Genomic DNA, 22,153 nt, shown 5'->3' on the forward strand with positions numbered 1-22,153 from the left:
AATAAAACAACACAAAGATTTAAAATCACAGATCACCAGCTGACTATTGCAGATGATGTTTTCTTAATTATCTGCCTAAGCCTAGCAGCCTAGATGCTGAAATAGCAGAGTTTTAATCAATTAGACTAGGGCAGAATTATATCCATGGGAGGCTGAAAGCAGTAAGAGAGATTGTTAAAATATGCATAATATTTCTTGGAAAATGTACATGACATTTCAGTCAGCATTCCAAATCACGTGAAGTATTGGTTCCCCTCTATTTGGCACTGGTTAGGCCTCCTCTTGAGTACTGCATCCAGTTCTGGACACCACACTTTAAGAAGGATGCAGACAAACTGGAGCAGGTTCAGAGGAGGGCAACGAGGATGATCAGGGGACTGGAAACAAAGCTCTTTGAGGAGAGACTGAAAGAACTGGGCATGTTTAGCCTGGAGAAGAGAAGACTGAGGGGAGATATGATAGCACTCTTCAAGTACATGAAAGGTTGTCACACAGAGGAGAGCCAGGATCTCTTCTCAATCGTCCCAGAGTGCAGGGCATGGGATAATGGGCTCAAGTCACATGAAGCCAGATTTCAGCTGAACATCTGGAAAAACTTCCTGACTGTTACAGCGGTACAACAATGGTGCCAATGACCTAGGGAGGTGGTGGGCTCTCCAACACTGGAGGCCTTCAAGGGGCAGCTGGACAGGCACCTGTCGGGTCTGCTTTAAGTTGGATTCCTGCATTGATCAGGGGGTTGGACTTGATGGCCTTATAGGCCCCTTTCAATTCTACGATTCTATGATTTTGTGATTCCTTTCTTCTGGCCTAGCTGCAAGGAGATTGGAACTCCATCAGCCTTCACTTTCCCTTTTAAACTAACCAGACTTCCCTGTTACTTCTGAATTCTGTTTGTGTTAAAACATGGTTTACTGAAATAAGCCAAGATCAAACTGCAATTTATGTTTCTTGCTTATTAACAAACCGTAGTTCATGTCATGCAAAATGGGCAGAGCTTGGAAAAGTTACTTTTTTGAACTACAGCTCCCATCAGCCTAATCCAGTGGCCATGTTGCCTAGGGCTGATGGGAGTTGTAGTTCAAAAAAGTAACTTTTCCAAGCTCTGAAAATGGGCCACTGGTTCAGAGTATTTGGCAGATATTGATCATCAAAATTTGCAGGGAAGGCTCTTGAGGAGAATTTGGGAAGAGGGTTAAAACCAAATTCGATGACCTTATAGGCCCCTTCCAACTCTATGATTCTATGATTCTGTTCAAATGCTGTTTCCTGTCTCCCCCACTGCCACTTGTATTGGAAAAATACATAAAATATGTACTATTTATGTATTTGTTTTAAAAAGAGAAGTGGGGTCCTTGCCAGAACCAGCTGACCTGGCCAAGTTTGTCGGGGATCGGGACTAGAACAGGGAACTAGCTGTGTGTGGTTTGCGGTTGGTTGCTGCACTGGATTAAAATAGATTTCCTACGGACCATTCACCCTGGCAAGGTCAAGAATTAAATCCATGACTATAATACTTTGGAGAAGGCAAGCGATGGTTTCCGCAAATGTGGGGCTAACGCATCAGAGCAGCTCGCAAGGAGGGAGAGAGGAGCGCATTCATGTGTCCCGGGTGGAGACCTCAGGCCCTGGGGCCAAGTGCGCCCCTCCAGTCCTTTCTGTCTGGCCCTCAGGACTCTTCCTCCTCAGTCACGTCTCCCTCTCCCCTTATTAACCCCCCCTTGAATACTTTTGTCTGGCGGGAATATGTCCTTAAACTCTGACAATGACTCTTGGTTGACTAAAGAGAGGATAGAGGGGAGTTTCAGAGTGTGGCCACATTCACACCATACATTTATCCCACAATTATTCCACTTTCAACAGTCATGGCTTCCCCCAGAGGATCCTGGTAACTAGTTTGTGAAGGGGGCTGAGAGGAGACCCCTATTCCCCTCACAGAGCTACAATTCCCAGAGTTCCCCGAGAAGAGAGATTAATTGTGAAACTATTTAGGGAATTGTAGCTCTGTGAGGGAAATAGGAATCTCCTAACAACTCTCAGTAGCCTTCACAAACTACACTTGCCAGGATTCTTTCGGGGAAGCCATGACTGTTTAAAGTGGAATAATAGTGGAATAAATGTTTGACAAGAATGTGGCCTGTGTGTAGAAAAGCGGTAAACAAATGTATTAAATAAATAAATAAAATAATGACTGCTAGAAATGTTTTTTTAAAATGTAAGATTTGCTGCAAATTCTGCACTGAGTAACTAGATTCCATGCTTTCCAAGACAAACTCATGCACACACACACACACAGATAGCACCAGATAATATTGATACCAGGGTGTGAATACAATGTGAAATGTATAATCTCCATGTTAAGCATTGTGGTTTTGTTTCCTTCCAACTGATTTCCAAGTGTATGCCCCCTTCTCCTTCTGACTGTAGAATTATTTCCTATCGGATGTTCAGCTTTCAAAAAAATCACACCCAATATTGATGAAGAGGGAGCAATGAAGGAAGATGCTGGGATGATGGATGTTCATTACAGTGAGGTAAGAGAGGCCCCTTGATTGGACAAGGAACAAGATCCAAATAATTCATTCAGAGCAAACATTATTGGGGGGTGGGAAACCCAGCACCCCAACCTTCCATATAAGGTAGCCTTTCCCAGCCTGGTCCCCTCCAGATGTTCTGGACTGGCTGTGGGCCGATGGGAGTTGTAGTTCAAAACATCTGAAGGGCATCAGGTTGACAAAGCCATGTAATCGGTGGCTGGTGACTCCATGTCAGTGGAATCCACTCCAGGTTTTAGTCCGAACTTTGGATAGTTCCTTGAAAGTTCAGACTAAAACCTGGAGCGGATTTCACTGCCCCAATGTCATGGAGCCACCAGCCACCACTGCATGTCATGGGATTAGCAACCACATCTGGGATTTTAAAAAATTAAATACCAGTTGCAGGGTATGTGTGCAAGTTTCATCAAGGATGCAGCATGTGGGGAGGTGAGGTTTTATATTTATCTTCCAAGCCATGATCTTGATTAAAATCTTTCCTCTCCCATGCAGCAATTATCATTAGTGAAAACCACACTCAGATTGGTGCCAATGGAAGTTTTCTCCCCCAGTGATAATTGTCACAGGCAGGGAGTTGTAGGTAGGGATGGAAAGATCTGTCAGTTTCAGTCCTCTCAGTTTCTAATTTTTCCAGTCTTAAATTCAGTCCTCCACATTTCTGCTGCAATTTGCTATTTGCTTTTTAAAAAAAACCTCATGAAAACTTGTCAGCATTGTTGGGTGAATTTCTCCTAATAAACACATTTTTGTAGGCAATGTTTGACTAATGTACAGAGTTTTGCAAGCCATTTCTCATTATGCATTTTTGCATGTTATTTTTGCTCATATATTCATTTACATTTCTCCTAGTATAGGCATGTTTCTAACCATTGTTTGGTTGGAGGACTGCACGGCAAAGTTCCAATAACTTTGGATTAGTGTGGGTGTGTTTTAGTTCTCATACTGTTTCAGAAAATACAAATTTAACAGTTTTGACTTTAAAGAATGAACTGAATGAAATTTCTCCCCAAACCCTACTTGTAGGGATTGTGACTGGGGAGGGAATGGTTAAACCTCTGACACACAAACACACAGCTATTGTGGTCTCAGTGAGAACTGCCCTCATCCGCCTGGTATTTTTTTAAAAAAAATCAGATATGGTTGGTAATCATGCTATTAAAATAAAATTTTATTTATTTATTTATTACACTTATACCCTGCCTGTCTTTCTTCATGGAACCCAGGGCAGCATATATGTGGTTCTCACATGGTCTCCCATCCAGGCAGTGTCCAGACTCACTTAAACCTGCTTAGCTTCAGCAACGTGGTGGCTTCATGTGCCTTCAGACGATAGCCTGGGACGTGTCATTTTGCTCTTAGGATGGGACCAACCCAGAGAGTCATCTGATTTAGTTCTGCATTTTCTGTTGTGTTAGCTAATGTCCCTTCAAAAAAGCACCAAGATCCCAGCAACTTCCTCTTGTTTTTTTCCCTTTTCTTTTATGCTATCTTCAGGAGGTCCTGGTAGAGCTGTTGGAACAATGCGTTGATGGCTTGTGGAAAGCAGAGCGTTATGAAACCATCTCGGAGATTTCCAAGCTGATCATCCCAATCTATGAAAAGCGGCGCGAGTTTGAGGTAGTGGCTCTAAAACTGACTTACAGTGCAATCCTATACACGTCTACTCAGAAGTAAGCCCCAGTTAGTTCAGTGGGACTTTGTCTCAGGAAAATGTGCAGCCTTCATCAACCTGGTGCCCTCCAGAAGTTTTGGACTACAACTCCCATCATCCTTGGCCATTGGCCATGAAGTCCAGAGCTGATGGGAGTTGTAGTCCAACAATATCTGAAGGGCACTGAATTAAGAATGGCTGGTGTATGGAATTGCAGCCTTAAATCATCTATTGAGAATATTCACTAATAGGCAAAAAAACCCTTGCAGTTTAAGAACATGTCTATAGCCAACAGATATTTCTATCAAACTTTAAAAAGCAAGGAATTGGGCAGCTATAGTGAATGCACCAGGGGAGCAGGAGACCTGACCTGCTCTCTGACATATTGTACTGCCCTACGAATTTGTAAAAATGTAAACACAATTTGGGTTGGTCTTTCACAGTCCAATCCACTTCCGGTGTAGCTTGGAAGAATTTGATAACATGTGCCTCTGAGCATATGGTGAGTGGTGGCAACACCTGCAATCAGCCCAAATAGCAGAAACAAGACATGTTCAAGAAGGATGCAGACAAACTGGAACAGGTTCAGAGGATGGCAACAAGGATGATCAAGGGACTAGAAACCAAGCTCTATGAGGAGAGACTGAAAGAACTGGACATGTTTAGCCTGAAGAAGAGAAGACTGAGGGGAGATAAGATAGCACTCTTCAAGTACATGAAAGGTTGTCACACAGAGGAGGGCCAGGATCTCTTCTCAATCACCCCAGAGTGCAGGACACGGAATAATGGGCTCAAGTTTCAGGAAACCAGATTTCGACTGGACATCAGGAAAAACTTCCTAACTGTTAGAGCCATACGACAATGGAACCAATTACCTAGAGAGGTAGTGGGCTCTCTGACACTGGAGGCATTCAAGAGGCAGCTGGACAGCCATCTGTCAGGAATGCTTTGATCTGGATTCCTGCATTGAGCAGGGGGTTGGACTTGATGGCCTTATAGACCCCTTCCAACTCTACTATTCTATGATTCTGTGTGCTGTGCTGATCTTGTTTTGGCAGGGAGGAAGCAACAATATTAAGATAGTTGATGTACTTCAGATATTCATTTTAAATACATTTTCAATTTTAGTGAAGTTTCCTCTGTTAAATTATTATACATCAACACTTTGCATAATTTACACTAAAACAAACTCAAAAGAACAATTGTGGAATAATGGCACTGACTATTCTGCAGAATAGTCTCCAGTGAACATGAGGAGTATCTTAGTTTGTACAAGATAAAACAGTGGGAGGTGAAATATATCCTAGCAGTTTTCTAGATGTGCTCTGTGTTTTAATTGACCATGCCCACCTTTCCTTAAGTGGAGTGGTTTAAGCATAGCAGGTTGAATACATTACATGCATCTTGGGCAGGCCAAGTTTGTTTTTTCCAACAGCTAGATTCATTGCTTAAATAGCAACATATTGTAATCAGTCTAATTTTACATCAGAGCTGCAATTTCAGATTCAATTGTTAATGCACCCGAAACAGAATATAACCTCCAGTTTGAAACACAAAAAGTTGTCTTCACCATCATATGACAATAATAAAAATACATTTGATACAGATTTCTAGGATGAATAATGAGTAAAATATTATTTTCTAGGTTAGTATTTTCTATGGGGTATTTTCAATTTAACATGACAGAATGCGAAAAATCCATGCTGGCTATAGTATATGGTGTTTCTCATGGCTGTATAATTAAATAAGGAATGTGTGGAATCCAAATGGTATGGAGGACCAACACCTCTTTTTTTGCAGCCTGTGGCAGACATTCTGTGCTGGCACGCACTGAGCATAGCTGTCATCCAGCAGATCACAGAATGTTCTCTCTTTCTAATGTCCAGTAATAGAATGTCTGTCACCTCCAGATTGTCAGTATTTTGTGGGAGGGATTCAAGCACATTCCAGCAATTCATAGAATAGTAGAGTTAGAAGGGGCCTATAAGGCCATCAAGTCCTACCCCCTGCTCAATACAGGAATCCAAATTAAAACATACGCGACAGGTGGCTGTCCAGCTGCCTCTGCTTACCTCATCTTTTTCAAAGTCTTCATTGGGGATTAAAGCATTCTGTTGCCCTAGCACAAAAAATCCACTTTTAAAAAACAGCAACAGACTTTTTGTCGTTAGGGAAGTGACAGGGAAATGTAATGAAAAGCGTGGGATGAATGAATGATTGAAGGGAAGAAGTATAAATGCCACACAGGCAAATCAAGATGAGTGCTCAGTAAAGACTGGAAGTAGGATGCTGCCTACACACCATACATGTAAAGCATATTTCTCCCTCTCAAAAAAGAACCCTGGGGACTGTAGTTTGTTAAGGGTGCTGGGAACTGAAGCTCTATGAAGGGTAAACTACCGTTCTCAGGATTCATTGGAGGGATGTGCTTTAAATGTATGGTGTGTACGAGGGATGAGGGAGAGATGTGATTCAGTTCACATTTAAAGCGGAATTTATCAAATTGGCACTTTCTGAAACAATAGACAAACTGCAGCACAGCCATCCGGAATTTACTCTGATCCCAATTTTGCAATGCAGCTCTCCAACCAAACCGTGTTTACAAAAATGCACTTATTAGGAGAAAACGTACATAAAAATGAATATACATGAGTGAAAATACGCATTACGTTAGGTGAAAACGCTTGAAGAAACGTGCACATTGGTCAAAACAGCATACCAAAAAGTGTGGAGACATTTGAACTAAAATGCAGAAGAATTTTCAGGAAGATTTTTTAAAGGAAAAATTAGCAAATGGCTGCATAAATGCGGAGATGCCAATTTAAGATTGGAACTGAGATAACCGAAATGGACAGGTCCTTGCATCCCTTGTGTATACACAACTGTAGTCTAATCTTCGTGGAACCTTTGTGCAAGCAAATCTGGATGAATGCTCACAAGCCAGGCTCTCTGAAGGAGGCTCCCATTGGATTTCCCTGCTCCTGCAAGGACCAGCCGGTGAAATGGAGCAGGCAGAAGCAATGATGTTTTACTGGAAGTTCCCAGGAAAATGTGTGTTGGCAACAGCTGCATGCCCCTCCCCGGTCATCTAGCTAGGCCCCTTTTCTTGGTTAAAGAGGTGGGGACACAAAGGTGCCTGCTGCAAGACCTCTGAGAAAGGGCTCCCATTTGTCATGTGTAGGAGCAGTAGCTGGTGGCATCTTAGACAGCTCCTTGAAAGTTTGGACCAAAACCCCGAGTGGATTCCACTGCCCCATTGACATGGAGCCACTAGCCGCCACTCTGTGGGAAGCAATGAATAGGCAAGAGGGGACGTGGGCACTGAGGGGTCAGCTACCACGTTTGGACAGCTGAACAATTGGTGCAGCCCTTACGGAAGCAGAGCTTCATTCTCAAGCCATTTGTCAAGCAAGGGGGTGAAAGGTTAAAACCCTGAACTCTGCTCATTATGCAGGATCGGCCCCATCTCTGGGCCCGGTGCCCACAGCGGTCCTTCAGTGTCCAGTTAATATCTGACAAGTAAACCTTTGACACCAAAGCCAGACTCACTTAGGACAATAATCAGCCCCATGTCAAAGGTTGCAGGTAGTGGAAAGGAAGTCTTGAACCAACTGGCCACTCCTGTGTGTGTTTTGTCTCCAGAAACTTACCCAACTGTACAGAACCCTCCACGGCGCTTACACTAAAATCCTGGAAGTGATGCAGACCAAGAAAAGGCTGCTGGGCACTTATTTCCGGGTTGCTTTCTATGGGCAGGTAAGCATCTTGGTCAGCTGGTGAAATATGACCTTATCCCAGCCTGTGTCGGTTTTGGAATTACTTTTTTAAATGTTTTTAGACCTTTTTTAAAATAAGTTTTTAATCTTTTTTTAAAGATGTTTTGAAAACTTTTTTAAAAAAATGTTTTTAAAGATGTTATGTTTTAATGTATTTTTAAGTCTGCTTTTATGATGTTTTAGAGTGTTTTTAGTGCTTTTGTTTGCCGCCCTGGGCTCCTGCTGGGAGGAAGGGCGGGATATAAATCAAATAATAAAATGAATGAATGTGCCCCATGGAGCCGCTTGCCTCATCCACCTGAAGGGTCCTAGCTCAGAGACAAGTGTATCTGCTTTGCATGCAGAAGGTCCCAGGTTCAACCTCTGGCTGCATCTCCAGGTGGGACTTGGAAAGACCTTTGTCTGAAATCCTGGAGGGCCACTGGCAATCAGTGCAGACGGTATTGATCTAGGTGAACCATCTTGATATAAGGAGCAGACTTAGCGTTTTCCCAGGGTTTTGACAGACTGAGATTGTTTTGTTCCTGTGGCTCTTATGGGAGTTGTTTTGTTCTGTTTCTATGGTATGATATATTTATGTTTTTCAATGTATTGTAAGTCACTTGGAGACCTTCGGGCAACACACAGCTCACAAGTCTAATAATAATATCATTATTTCTATATATGAGAGCTAAATTGATCACCTCCAGATGCCTTAATCTGAAGCGGCCTTTATTCATCAGTCCTTGTTATCTGTGTTCAATGTCAGTGTTCTCTGTGTTAAGCACCACACAGCAGAGTTGCTTAGCTATCTCTAAGTATAGGTGGGGTTGTGTAATCATGCCTGACAAAGAAAATTAAAAGCCTGTTCAGACCATGCAAAATTTGTATCAGTGAGAGCTGCTTTGAAATTTGCATCAATGAGAGCTAGTTTTGGTAACCATAAATTATGCAGATTGAGGAAATTTGGACCAGTTTTGATCTTTTGCTTTGCATAATTTATTCTGGTTTTGCCTAGCGGTGCGGAAGGACAGAGAACTAAATCATCTCTCTTTCCCCACTCTCTGGCTTCTGTGGCTTCAGCCGGCATTTGCCACACCCTTTCAAGCAGATCTTTACAGCCATGAGGACTGGGAACTTTTTTTTAATGAGCATAGGGTAGATGATTGATTCAAAGTCACTGAATTCCTTTTTAAACCCCTTCCAAGTGTGTTGTTTTGAATTCCTGGTCAACAATAGGCTTTCTTTGAAGAAGAGGATGGCAAGGAATACATCTACAAAGAGCCCAAGCTCACGGGCCTGTCAGAGATCTCCTTCCGGCTGCTGAAACTTTACGGGGAGAAATTTGGCGCTGAGAACGTCAAAATCATCCAGGATTCAAATAAGGTAACACTGCAATGCCTGCAGACCCAACAAATGGAGAAGTTGGCATTTCAGAAAGGAATGGAGGTGTTCTTCTGACAACTGCCTCTCTAGCAGTCAAGGCAGGTCACAAACTGTGAGCCATGTTTTAAGGGGGAAGGGTTGGCCCCAGGAAAGCCAATCGAACAGCTTGAGGTAGGCAGCTCTTGCCTTGCTGACTGCAGACAATGACTTGGAAGGGTTTATATAGCACTCCCAGCCAATTGGAAGGCTGGCAAGGAGGAGCCAGTCATAGCCAGAGATGTTGTCCAATAAAAGGGATATGGGAAGAAGCTCTCTGTGCCTCTTAGGGTTGAGTTGCCTGCCTCTGGTCACAGGTGGGAACCAGCAGCTAATAGGCTGAGATCCAAAGAGCTCCTTAGGGATGAACATATCAGCCTAATTCCAGATCATAACTCCGTTCCATCCTGTTTACGCATTAATATGTGATGGTTATGATTATTTTAATCCACACGAAAATTCTTAGAAAAAATTGGTGCTTATAAGATGGACTGAAGCCTATCTTTTAAAAACGTTTTCCTTCCTGCATAACAAGCAATGGCTACTCCGGGCAGCTAGAAAGCCCAGCTGCTGCAACCAGCACACACAAGCCTTCAAGATGTGCCAGCAAATGCCCCCGATGAATCCGTAGGAGCATCCATCTTCCCCCCCCCCATATTAGATAAAAAGTAGGCGTCCGGCTGGCTTCCCTAGGGAGAGAGTTTCACAGGTGGGTTACTGCGACCCCAAAGCCCTCTCTCTGCTTGCCACGGGCCTTCACCTTTGACAGCAGGGGCAATAGATGACAGTGATAACAATACTTACTCATCGCTTTTCACAAGATGTCTCAGAGCGACATACAGATCCATAAAATACAAACCAGCCCGACAGTCATTTAAAAAACAGATACCTGGGTAGGTGGAAATACAATAGAGCAATGTTCCTAAAAGCACTCATCTGGCAAGGGGAGTCCTATCCCACCCCACTGAAAGATGAGCCACCACAAAGTAGGCCAGAAATCATGCCATAGTACGATCCAAGTTAACAGTGAAAAGGCTGGGCAAACAGGAATGTCTTCACCTGGCACTTAAAGGCTGACAATGATGGGGCCTGGTGTGCATCCTTGGGAAGAGCATTCCACTAATGGGGAGCCACCACTGGAAAAGCAGTAGGTGAGCAGATCACGTGGTTCTTTGATTCCTGGTCAATGATCCCCCTGACTGTAAGGCAGAGCTGGGTGAAATCTCTTACCCTACCAGTTAGCAGCTTTGTTTTCTTCTTTCAGGTGAACGTCAAAGACCTGGACTCCAAATATGCACACATTCAAGTGACTTATCTGAAACCCTTCTTTGACGAGAAAGAGCTCTTGGACAGGAAGACGGATTTTGAAAGGAACCACAACATCAGCCGATTCGTGTTCGAGACTCCATATACTTTGTCTGGGAAAAAACACGGGAGTGTGGAAGAACAGTGCAAACGGCGGACAATCCTTACCAGTGAGTTTAGCCTCTTAGGATTCTGGGAGCGAGGACAGGCGGGGGAGAGGAGGGCATGGCATGCCTGGCTACAAAACTCTGCAGTGATGTCAGAGCAGAGCAGCCAATGGCGTTGAGGCAGAGAGTTCAGAAACAAAGGAGGAGATTTTTGTGGAAGAATGGAAAGAATGCTCAGTCCTAATTTGGGCTGGATTTGGGGGGAGGGGTCCCCCCAGAGTGGTGGGGGTTTGGTTGTTTATTTGTTTTGCTTCTGCTTGCCTTGGGTCTCCCTCAAGTCTGCTGATGCTTCCCTTTTGTGCAGATGTGTGCGTGTCCTTATGTGCCACCAAGATGGCACCAATGGCCAGGGGCCATAGAATCTGTGCTGACAGTTTGACAGTCAATAGAATGCTAGAGAGTTAATGAAAATGTAATTAAATAAGGGTGCATCGAGCTTTACTTGATCAAAAGGTAGCAGACCTGCATGGTGGAAATGCATCATGCCCCCCCCCAGTATTAATTTCATGCCCTCATGCCATATCTAGCCTTGGATTGATGCTTTAATAACCTCCAGGCTAAACTATTGAAATGCAGTCTGTAAAGTCTCTCCTTGAAGCATCCAGAAACAACAACTGGCACAAAATGTGGCCACCAGGTTGTTGTTTGAGGATGGCCAGAGTGACTCTGGTTCTATTAAATTTGATTACCTGTCCATTTCTGGGCTCAATTCAAGGCACTGGTGCTTACTTTTAAATCCCTAAGTGGTTGAGGGCCTGGGTACCTTAAGGACTCCCTCTCCCTTATGCTCCCTTCTACCAGCTTTCGAGGTCCTGTTCGATCTCCCTTCCTGACTGAGGTTTTAGCTGGTGCAGGGCAGGATCAAGGCCTTTTTCCAGAGGAGAGACTGGCATGGCCCTGCGTGAAATGCCTTCTGGCATCTGATGAAAACTTGACTCTGCAAGGAGTCCTTTGGGATGCAATGAGCCTATGGGGATTTTTCTTTTCTTTTTTTACTGCTGATGAGATGAGGATTTCTTTGACTCCTAATTTTTCTGACTGTGTTATAGTAATGCTTTATTGTCTTTTGATATTGCTTTGGTTACTTCTTACATGTTTGTGCTGTCAACTGCTTTGAGCTCCCACTAGAAGCAAAGTGGGATTAAAAGATAATAGTGTCTGAGTTTTGTTTTTCCCTCCTCCCCCCAGCCCCTTTTCCTTTCATGCCATGTGTTTTTAGATGGTAAAACCTGAAGGCAGGGAGTGCCATACCAATGAAATCTGTGAGTCTCTCTGGGAGACTTTTTTGGCTGAAGAGCGGGATAGAAAATGCTTTACATGAAATAAAAGATTTTTTCAAAAGCATATAAATTAATCAGAATCTCATGGGGCGTCTCACGCAGAGCGTTTATTTGAGTTGAATGTCACAAGTTAGGGCACATGGCCATTTCCACATGGGGCTCTGTGCATGCTCTACCAGTTCTGCTTGCTCTTTCCCTCTAGCATCCAACCCTTTCCCCTACGTCAAGAAGAGGATCCCCGTCAGTTACGAGCACCAGGTCAATCTGAAGCCAATCGATGTGGCAACCGACGAGATAAAGGCAAAGACAGCTGAGCTGCAGCAACTGTGCACTGCACCAGATGTTGACATGATCCAGCTCCAGCTGAAGCTTCAGGGCTCTGTTTCAGTGCAGGTCAGTGGCCAGGCATGTGGGTGTCTCTGCGCACTAGAAACAAATAATGTGCTGGCTGCTCACACTCTCTCTCACACACACAAAACGCATATCACTAGAACTCTGGGTGTTCTGACTGGCAAAAGGATGAGAACAGAGAAAAGAAAGCACTTGTTTACACGGAGTGTCATTGATTTATGGAAGTTGGTGCTACGTGATGTGTCGATGATCGCTGGCTCAGGGTGACTTTAAGAGGGGATTAGATGGAGTAAGAGGAGGAGAGGTCTATCTATTAGTCATGATAGCTAGATGGAACCTCCATGTTCAGGGGCAGCCTCACTCTGGATGCCAGTGGCTGAAGGAAGCAATAGGAGGCTGTTTCTTTCATGTCTGGCTTAGCTCTTCTTATGATATTTTCCTCTGACTGTCCTCTTCCTTGGCCAAAATATATATATAAATAAGCCTCTGTGTTTTGTGTACGTGTGTGTTTTTTAAGGTCAATGCTGGCCCGCTGGCCTATGCACGGGCTTTCCTAGATGACAAGCACTCCAGCAAATACCCCAGCAAGAAGGTGAATGAACTGAAAGAAATGTTCAGGTACGTTTGTTTTGTTTTAATGTATTATGTTTATTTCTCTTCTGAGATGGGGTTTCCTAGGCAGTCTCCCATCCAGGCCTTAACCAGGCCTGCATCGTGCAAGGGAGGTGGCCGCCCTGTGTGCCCTTAAACCTACGTTTTGGGTTACCCCGTTATGTAATTGGCTTTTCTGTGCAGCAGCAGGGTCACTGGGGGGTCATCATCCCAACGTGTCCAAGTTCTTGTGTACTCTGCACAAACAAAAGAGAACTAAACCAAGCTAAGCAAATACGGACATGTGTCTTTATGTTTTCTGTTGTCTTTCATGGGGAAGGGTGTCTAGATATACAGTGTTCCAAATTCTGCTCAATCTTCCCAACCTCTTGAGCTTTCTAGATTCCAAGCCTATCTTCACATATTGAAGACTAGAAATGTACTTTTTTAATAATAACAACAAAAACAACAACAAAGCTTATAGTTTCAGGGTGTGAAATTTATCAGACTGCACCATCTAGAAGCATTGGATGGTATTCAGCACTAGCCCTATTCAGAGTAGACCCCTTGAAGTTAATGGACATGACTAACTTAGGTCTGTTAATTTCAGTGGGTCTACTCTGAGTAGTGAGAGCCAGTGTGGCATAGCGGTTAAGGTGTTGGACGACGACCTGCGAGACCAGGGTTCGAATCCCCACACAGCCACGAAGCTCCCTGGGTGACCTTGGCCAGTCACTGCCTCTCAGCCTCAGAGGAAGGCAATGGCAAACCCCCTCTGAATACCGCTTACCACAAAAACCCTATTCATAGGGTCGCCCATAAGTTGGAATTGACTTGAAGGCAGTCCATTTCCATTTTCACTCTGAGTAGTACTTACAACCCACTGTCCTGCACATCACTTCTCATTATAGTCTTTGCCAGTTCACATCAGCCATAGTCCAAAACTTCTGGAAGGCACCAGGTTTGGAAAGGCTGGCATTACAGTATCACAGGTCACATTGGGCTACATTTACATAACTGGCTCCAAGGCATTTTTTTCTGATAGCTGTGGGGGGGGGGGGCAGTCTTTTCTTGCTGAATTAAAAAATGGGGGGAGGGAGAGGACATTTCAGTCATGGTCCCAGAATTATGATTATTATTAATTCCATTTGTCAGTCACTTTATACAAAAGAAAAAGTCTCAAAGTGATTTAACAAGATAAATTTATTTATTTATTTATTTTCATTTATAAACCGCCCATAGCCAATGGCTCCCTGGGCGGTGTACAACATACAATAATACAATAAATGAACAAAATCACAGATAAAAATACAAATTCATAACACTAAATGATATTAGCATAGCTAAAACATTAAAACAGTAAAATACATAGAAATGTATTAAAATGCCTGGGAGAGTACAATAAAGTACAATAAATAAAAGTAATTTAAAACCATAAAAATGTAAAAACAATGAACAATGTAAATATATATATGGCCTCAACCTGGAGGACAGTACCAGCATCACTGAGCTTCTGCAAATGAAGCCCCTCTGAGCATTCCATCCTCAAAGCTCTATAACGGCCACCTTGGTAACAGCATTTGTATGTTGGCAGCTGATGAAGGCGGAAGCTGAAACGTTTTGTTAATACAATAAAAACCTCTGTTTGGTTAATCACAATTACGTTCATATATATATATTAGGTGATTAACGGAATCCTTATAGGGATCCAGAGCAAGCTTGAGTGAAGTTCTGTTTGTTGCTTTCAAAACTGTCTTATATATATATATATATAATGCTCATCCAGTAACAAAGATCCAATAACATATCAAAGACAAGTTCGACCCACCCCACTAAGTGAAGCGCTTCACCGTAGGAGGCCACTTAATCTACAAAGGCCTGAGTGAACAAAAAGGGCTTAGCCTGTCGCCTAAAGATGATGGCACCAGGTTTATCAAGGGCATGGCTTATTTTCTTTTAGCATTAGATGCCTCCTTGTGGGGCCTGGACCCTAAAGGCAGGATATAAATACTTCTAGAACTTCCTAGGTAAACTCCTCTGCCCTGAACCAGATTCCTTCTCCCAGGCAAAGTGACGGCAATAGGAAAGGCAGCAGCTGCAGGAAACGTCTGTCACCTGTGGATTAGTCCGCCCCAGTGCCGAAAAGCCAAAGTCAACTCACGTGCCTGTTTGTTTTGTGGCTACGTAGCCGGCATGAGTCAGCCAGGGGCACCATAAATTCTATGGCTGTTTTTCCTCCTAGCAGGAAGTTTATACAGGCTTGCGGAATTGCTCTTGAGCTCAACGAACGCCTGATCAAAGAGGACCAGGCCGAATACCATGAAGAGCTGAAGTCCAACTTCAGGGACATGGTGAAAGAACTTTCGGACATCATACACGAACAGGTAGAGACCAAGCAGGACGCTCCGAAATCAACTGTACCCAGAGCCTCCCCAAGCCAGTGCATCAAAACACGTGACCATTGCTTTTACAAATTATTACTGACAACAATCCTTAGGCCATTCGTGTCCATTGATTGGATACACTTTCAGGATCAGGGCAGCGGCAAAAAATATTTTAGAAAACCCACACTCTGCAATGCAGTAATCTAGAACTTGTTGTCGAAATAAACAATGCACACTAAGGGAATGGAAGATTATGGCGATTTGACCCTTAGCATGTGCAGGCCCTGTTGAGGCACTTGTGAGGGCTGGGCTGAAAAAAACACCACCACCCGTTCCCCTCTCCAATTTCACTACCCCATTTGCTGGTGACATCATGGGGGTGTGGTGTAACGGGGCCTTTGGAATGACACTACGTCATGACATAGTGTTATTCTTGGAGGAGGGCTGAAGGGGAGCGGGAAGTGGCAGCAACCACCTGCCAAGTGGAAGACTGCCCCCATTGCAAAAATGGCAGTGAGAAAGGATGATGAGCTCAGCAGATGATTTTAGAGCAGCTCCCCTGTGTACACGCACACACACACGTCTACTGCCAAACTTGGAAAGTTCTCGATGGAGAATTTTAGCTTGGTTCTAGTTCTGACATGCTTGGTCCCTCCAGTGTTTAAAAACTGGGAGCTTTTCAGAGAAAACCCACCATGGTAGGAACAGAAAGAACCCCCCAAAACTGGCACACACATTCAGTAAATAGTTGGAGGCTGGGCAGGAGGACATAGCTGGGGAAATGTGGCTGGCATGCAAACTCAGCCCCTGCCAATATGAACCACACGCTTTCTTGTGGCCTGCTTGTCTGATAGCCAGCTGTCTCTCCCCTCCCCACACCAGTCCTGGAGCCTGGTCCTTGATGAGGTAAGTGGGTCTGTCTGTCTGTCCATCTATCTATCCATCCATCCATCCTCCATGGCACCTTGTAAAGAAAATTAAAGCAATGCAGATTGGCTTCTCTGTATTGAAAGAGTTTAGAGGCTGCAGATCTCCAATTCCTTCCCATCTTGTCCCCAGAGACATTTGGTGGTGGTGCCAGCAACACTTCCTTCCCAGTTTCCTGCTGTTTGATTTGCATACAGATGTCTGGAGTGGCTTCTGTATTCTGTTACTATTCAAATAGGGAAAACACCTCCGCGACTGCTCCCTAACAAATAGGGCCATTAGGAGTCATCTGGAACAGCCTGTCATTGTTGAGGATGCACTCAGATCAGTATTCAAAACAGCTTCTTCCTCTTTCTCTGGTTGTTTAGTAGGTGGATCTGGCCTGTCCCAGTAGTTACACGCTTACAGATGATGTTCGAGAAGGTGCTGAAAAAGGTCCACCTGGATCGTTCTTATACTGAAGGACAACTTCAGAGAAAGAAAGAGTTAAGCGTGTTTGTGCAAAAGGTCAGCTGCAATCTGAGTTCTTAAAATGAAGGTGGCTGTGATGGGTGCTGCCCAGGGCACATCCCTTGTGCAGATTCCAGGCAAGATCACAAAAGAACATTTTTTAGAATGTTCTAAAGCAAGCATACTTCTCGTTCTCCTTGTGGCTGTGAAAAGCTGCTTGGAAATGTGTGGGCAGTGTGTGCTTCAACTTCCAAACCAAAAGCACCTGCTTTTGTTCCTTCTAGCATCAGGGACCTTGAATTCAGCATTTAATGTGCCAGCTTTGATCCACCCACCTAGAGTAAAGAAGGCGAACTGATGGTCCTCTAGAGGTTGTTGGACTCCAGCTCGCGTCATCGCTGACCATTGGCCATGTTTGGCTGGGGCTGATAGGAGTTGGAGTCCCACAACATCTGGAAAGCCACCGTTTCCTCATCCCTGCCCTATAGCCTCCAGCCTTCCCCCTCCCCTAACACAAACCATCCACCTCCCAGGTATTCCCCCACACAAACCTTTTCTAAACCTCAGTTTTTACTAAAATTAAGATCTCAAAATCCAGCAAAAGCCCAAATGTGAGCATCTGTTATAATTTAGGAGAGTTCCAGTCTTGAACCACGCTTGCAAAACAAGAAGTGGGGCTCACATCCTTGGAGTAGTTTGTGGATCCCGACATTGTTACAGAACAAGCCACATGGGGGATTATCAGGCAGAAATAAAGGCTTTGGGCTTCAAAATCCAAACAGTTGGGCGGATGTTTGTTTTCCCTGAAGTTTCTCATAACAATATTTTAATAAATTATTTTTTAAAAAAATGAAGAGATTTCTTGATTTGGCAGTCAAGCCACAGGAGCTTGTGGACCACTCTGCCTCAGATTGAAAGATGTCGCCTTCTGAAGAAGGTTGGGAGCATTTCTGCTGCTTGTTTTCCCTTCTGCGGTGTTGGACTGGCGGCTTCTTCATGGCTCAAAATCTTGGGCTGGCATTCTTTTATAATTTGGTGTATCTGGAACACTGTCACTGGAAGCCAGCAAAGAGGTGGAGCAATGACATCAGCTTTCCTCACCCTGGTGCCTTCCAGGTGTATTAGGGTACAACTCCCTTCAGCCCCAGACAGCTTGGTCAGGATTATGATGGGAGTTTTAGTCCAAAGTGTCTGGAGGGCGCCAGATTTGGGAAGGCTGGGTTAGAGTGTTGGACTAGGACCAGAGAGACCCAGATTCAAATCTCTATTTGGCCATGAAGATCGGGCTAAGCATCATCTTGCAGCCAAACCTACCATACAGGGTTGTTGGGAGGCCAAAATGGGGTGACAAAAGCCATTTCAACTGGACATCAGGAAAAACTTCCTAACTGTTAAGAGCCATACGACAATGGAACCAATTACCTAGAGAGGTAGCGGGCTGTCTGACACTGGAGGCATTCAAGAGGCAGCTGGACAGCCATCTGTTGGGAATGCTTTGATTTGGATTCCTGCATTGCGCAGGGGGTTGGACTTGATGGCCTTATAGGCCCCTTCCAACTCTACTATTCTATGATTCTATGCTTTACATTGCCCTGTGCTTGAAGGATGGGACAAAACCACACTGAATTAATTAAATAATTGATATCACAACAACAGTGCTGGCAGTATCCCCGATGGAAATGGAACTCTTTACCAGAAAGTCTGGGTTTCTTAATCTCTGGTTACCTTTTCAGTATGATGTTGCAGAGCTCCAAGCAACACTTCTGGACTGTGTAAGGAAATGCCAAATTGTTCCGTTCTTTGAACGGTGGTGAGCCTTTATAAGAACCAGAGCACTAAAGAATCTTGCTGGCACTTCTGAATAATCAAAGAGTGTTCAAAGGGGAAGTGAATGGCTCACAAGATTAATACCCAGGCCACATAAGAGCAAGCTGCTCTTTTATCCCAGGGCACTTCCAGCCAACTTGTTTATTGGGCATTCATTCTGATTTGTTTGCAGGGAGATTAGGCAATGTTGGCTATTTAATAAGCATTCATTCTGATTTCTTTGCGTAGTGGTTAGATGGCATTATGTCAAAGCAAGGGTTATCCCAACACTTTCTGGTCCATTTTCCCTCTTCCTTTATTGCAAAAACCCAATCAGTTATAGCTTGTTGGTATATTATTGAATCCCACCTGAAAACAACAAAAGTCTGGAAGTGTTTTTAATTAGTTTTTAATCAGTTACTTCAAGATTTGACTCATCTGTCACACACAGGCACACAGGAAAAACTTCATTCTAATCAAAATGGACAGACTTGATTCACCCGTTCTTCATCTCCCATCAGGTTTTTAAAATTAAAAGGCTCTCCCTGATTTTTGTTCCTCACAAGTCCAAGATGGCAGTCTTTCACTTCCCTCCCTCTGCTAGTTTCAAGGCTTTGTGGGGTACACACGGTACCTCATTTACAGGGAGCCAGAGAGGCCCCCCTTAAATCACTGGGAAGGGTTGTTTGGAGGCCATGATTTGGCAAAAATTGGGGAGAACATGGTGGCTTGTAGATATTTCATTAAGGGCCCCCCTGCCTTCCCCACTCCAACTTGAACACTAGGATGGCAGAAGGCGATTGGCTAAGACGGGTGGGGAGCCTGTGGCCTTCTGTGTGTTCCACTGGACTCCAACTCCCATCAGCCTCAGCTGCTAGCACGGCCAAAGTTCAGAGAGGATGGGAACTGGAGTCCAGCAACACCTGGAGAACACCAGGTTCCTCGTCCTTAATTTACTTGATCCATTAGTTTAGCAAAATTGTGACCAATTCTTTTTTTTTAAAGGTGTCTCTGATTAACAGGTGTTAGGGTAGGGCCATGGACACCCACCTAAGATGAGTGACAAGCCCCTAGTCAGGACCAAAGGGCACGCCAGGACTCAGAGCCAAGGACAGGATGGCTATGTGCTCCTAGGAAAAGGAACTGTAATTACGTTTCACATGCCATTGGAGTTGAGTAGGCTGCAGCACCAGAAAAAGAAGAATGCAAGGCAGCGGCAGGAATTCTCCCAGTCAAATGCTGCAGCGGGACAGGAGCTACCGACATGGGCTCCGAGGCTTTGGGTTTGGAGCAAACCAGCAGAGACCCCAAACTTAGGAAGGGGCATTTCCCCATTTTCCTTTCCCATGCCATTCCCACTTGCGGCTCGGCCTGTGGATTGCACACTTTGTGAAAATTCAATAGTTTGATAGGGGAGTATTTGGGGGGGGTTGTTTTATTGAGTTGTGGACATCAGTACTAGCTCTGTGTTTGTTATGTTTTGTGTCCCCTACAAAACTCTACACCTTCAGCCAGGAATGCAGGGTACTGAGCTGTGACAAGCCGTTCCAAAATTGCCCCCAGACAGTGGGGACGCATTGGAAAGTAAGGCCTAGCCCTCCATGAATATTTGAAACAAGGGAAGAAATCTCCATACAATAAAGACATTGAGCACAATCCAGTTGGGGTGTGTGCATAAGCATGTGCACGTGTGCACGCGCAGAGTCCTATGCAGGACCTCATTGGAAAGAATGCCTGCAGAAGGTCCCAGGCTCAGTCTCCAGTTAGGGCTGGGAGAGGCCCATCTGAAGCCCTGGAGAGCTGCTCACAGTCTACGTAGGCAATTCTGAGCTGATGGACTAAGAGCCTGACTCAATAAGAGGCAGCTTCTGGTGTCCCTAAATAAAAGAGAGCGGGGTTGCCATTTCCAGGGGTTTTGGTTAAAACGCGGGAAAACAAAGCTGACCCTTTGCTTTCCATACAATTCTCTGCAACTCGCAAGACAACTCTGAGGCAGAATTGAGCAGCAACCTGCAGCTAAACATTAGGAAACTCCTCCTAGCTTCAAGAGCGAGCAATGAAAGAAGCTGCTTAGAGCGGCTGTGGTATTTCCTTTGTTGGAAGCTTTCAGGGAAATGAATAATGTCTTCACCTCATGACAGTTTGATTAGATGACCTGCTGACCTTCTCTAGCTCTAGGTTTATTTTGAAAGCTACTTCATTGCTAAATAACCTCTCTTTTCCATTCTCTCTGTTCTGTTTTAATGCTGCCTTTGCAATAACAGCTTTGAAGACCAGATTGGGTAATGCCTTATTACATTTCCTTTTGTGTTGTTGAAACAGCTTTTGTCGCTATAAGGAGGAGATAAGGTTTTGCTTAATTTGCTAATTTGCCTTTTTTTTTTTAGATGTACCAAGAAGATACCATCCATTCCTCGTGGATGCAGAACACCTTGCATGTGTTCTGTGCCATAAGTGGAACTTCAGGGGATGGTTATGGCTCCCTTAGATCTACGCCTGACATTTAAAAGAGACTTGGGAGTAACTCTTGACATTCAACAGATCTTTCTCAGGAATACTTGGACTGTTACCGGGAAGATGTTAACCTCCAAACACATGAACAGAATACGCTCAATATTTTTATTTGTGTAAGTGGAAGCAACTAGCTTTCAAACAGGGTACTTGTTTAATCCAGAGACCAACCATGAAAGTGCCTCCCTGCTTTCCTTTTTATATCTTTTTAGTGTTGTTCTTTTTGCGTTCTTGAAATCTGTACAAGACACAAAAGGCATTTATCAAACTGCATTGTAGTGAAAAGACTGAACTTGAAAACGGTACCATGTAAACTTGTACAATGGAATATAATAAGATGTAGAACTGTTTTGTAGATAAGCTGGTGCCTGCACAGGAAGTATGGCCTGTATCCTCTTTACCAAAATATAGATGGAGTGGGGAATCTTTTGCATCCCAAGGGCGGCATTCACTTCTGGGCAGCCTCTGGGGGAGGGACATATGGTGAGGGTGGGTGGGACCAGAGCCAAAAGTGGGTGGAGCAACTGCTGTAAATTTTGTCTTTCTACAGCTCCCTAGTTTCTACACACCCCTTCTGTATTCTCCATCCAGGCAAGCAAGAGGCATCATCAGAAGAGTACAAGGTCACATTCCAGCCAGGCAAAAACACTCAAATAGGTTGTGAAGAAGGGCCAAAGGCCAGCGAGGGGTGTGGGGAGGGGGTGTGAGGTTGGGGAAATCCCCACAGTCAGCTAGAGAGGTTTGGGCCGCATTTGGTTGCCAGGTCTGAGGTTCCCCTCCCTTGATGCTCCAATGAGAAAGGCAAAATAATTCTGTTTAACATTTTCAGACTTGCCTACACTCACTCATTCTGGGAAGTTTGGTTTCTGTTGGCTGTGGAAGAGAAGCAACGTACTCGCCTAGGGCACTGAAGCAACTCTGTGACTCCAGTTTGGAATTCCCTAATTAACACAGGCCTCCTTGTTCTTTCTCGTTTCCTTTCGTTCATCTGGACCCGG

At 44.3% G+C, this 22,153-nt stretch overlaps 1 protein-coding gene across 6 annotated transcripts in view; it reads left to right on the plus strand.

Moving 5' to 3' along the window:
- Window positions 1–21,515, plus strand: part of DOCK11 (dedicator of cytokinesis 11) — a 111,919-nt gene extending 90,404 nt beyond the window's left edge. For 3 of the 6 annotated variants that reach the window (XM_061599024.1, XM_061599020.1, XM_061599022.1), the window contains 9 exons: window positions 2,428–2,534; window positions 4,050–4,172; window positions 7,849–7,962; window positions 9,201–9,347; window positions 10,648–10,858; window positions 12,338–12,528; window positions 13,004–13,104; window positions 15,320–15,461; window positions 21,032–21,515. In XM_061599024.1, the coding sequence (XP_061455008.1) occupies window positions 2,428–2,534; window positions 4,050–4,172; window positions 7,849–7,962; window positions 9,201–9,347; window positions 10,648–10,858; window positions 12,338–12,528; window positions 13,004–13,104; window positions 15,320–15,461; window positions 21,032–21,151 (1,256 nt within the window). In that variant the 3' untranslated portion in view covers window positions 21,152–21,515. Of the gene's footprint in view, window positions 1–2,427; window positions 2,535–4,049; window positions 4,173–7,848; window positions 7,963–9,200; window positions 9,348–10,647; window positions 10,859–12,337; window positions 12,529–13,003; window positions 13,105–15,319; window positions 15,462–16,756; window positions 16,896–21,031 lie in introns of all 6 variants that reach the window. The other 3 variants (XM_061599021.1, XM_061599023.1, XR_009759331.1) reach the window with 2 other exon arrangements.
- The last annotated feature ends 638 nt before the right edge of the window (window positions 21,516–22,153 follow it).

Source organism: Rhineura floridana, chromosome 16 (genome assembly GCF_030035675.1).
Source record: "Rhineura floridana isolate rRhiFlo1 chromosome 16, rRhiFlo1.hap2, whole genome shotgun sequence".
NCBI classification, from domain to species: Eukaryota; Metazoa; Chordata; class Lepidosauria; order Squamata; family Rhineuridae; genus Rhineura; species Rhineura floridana.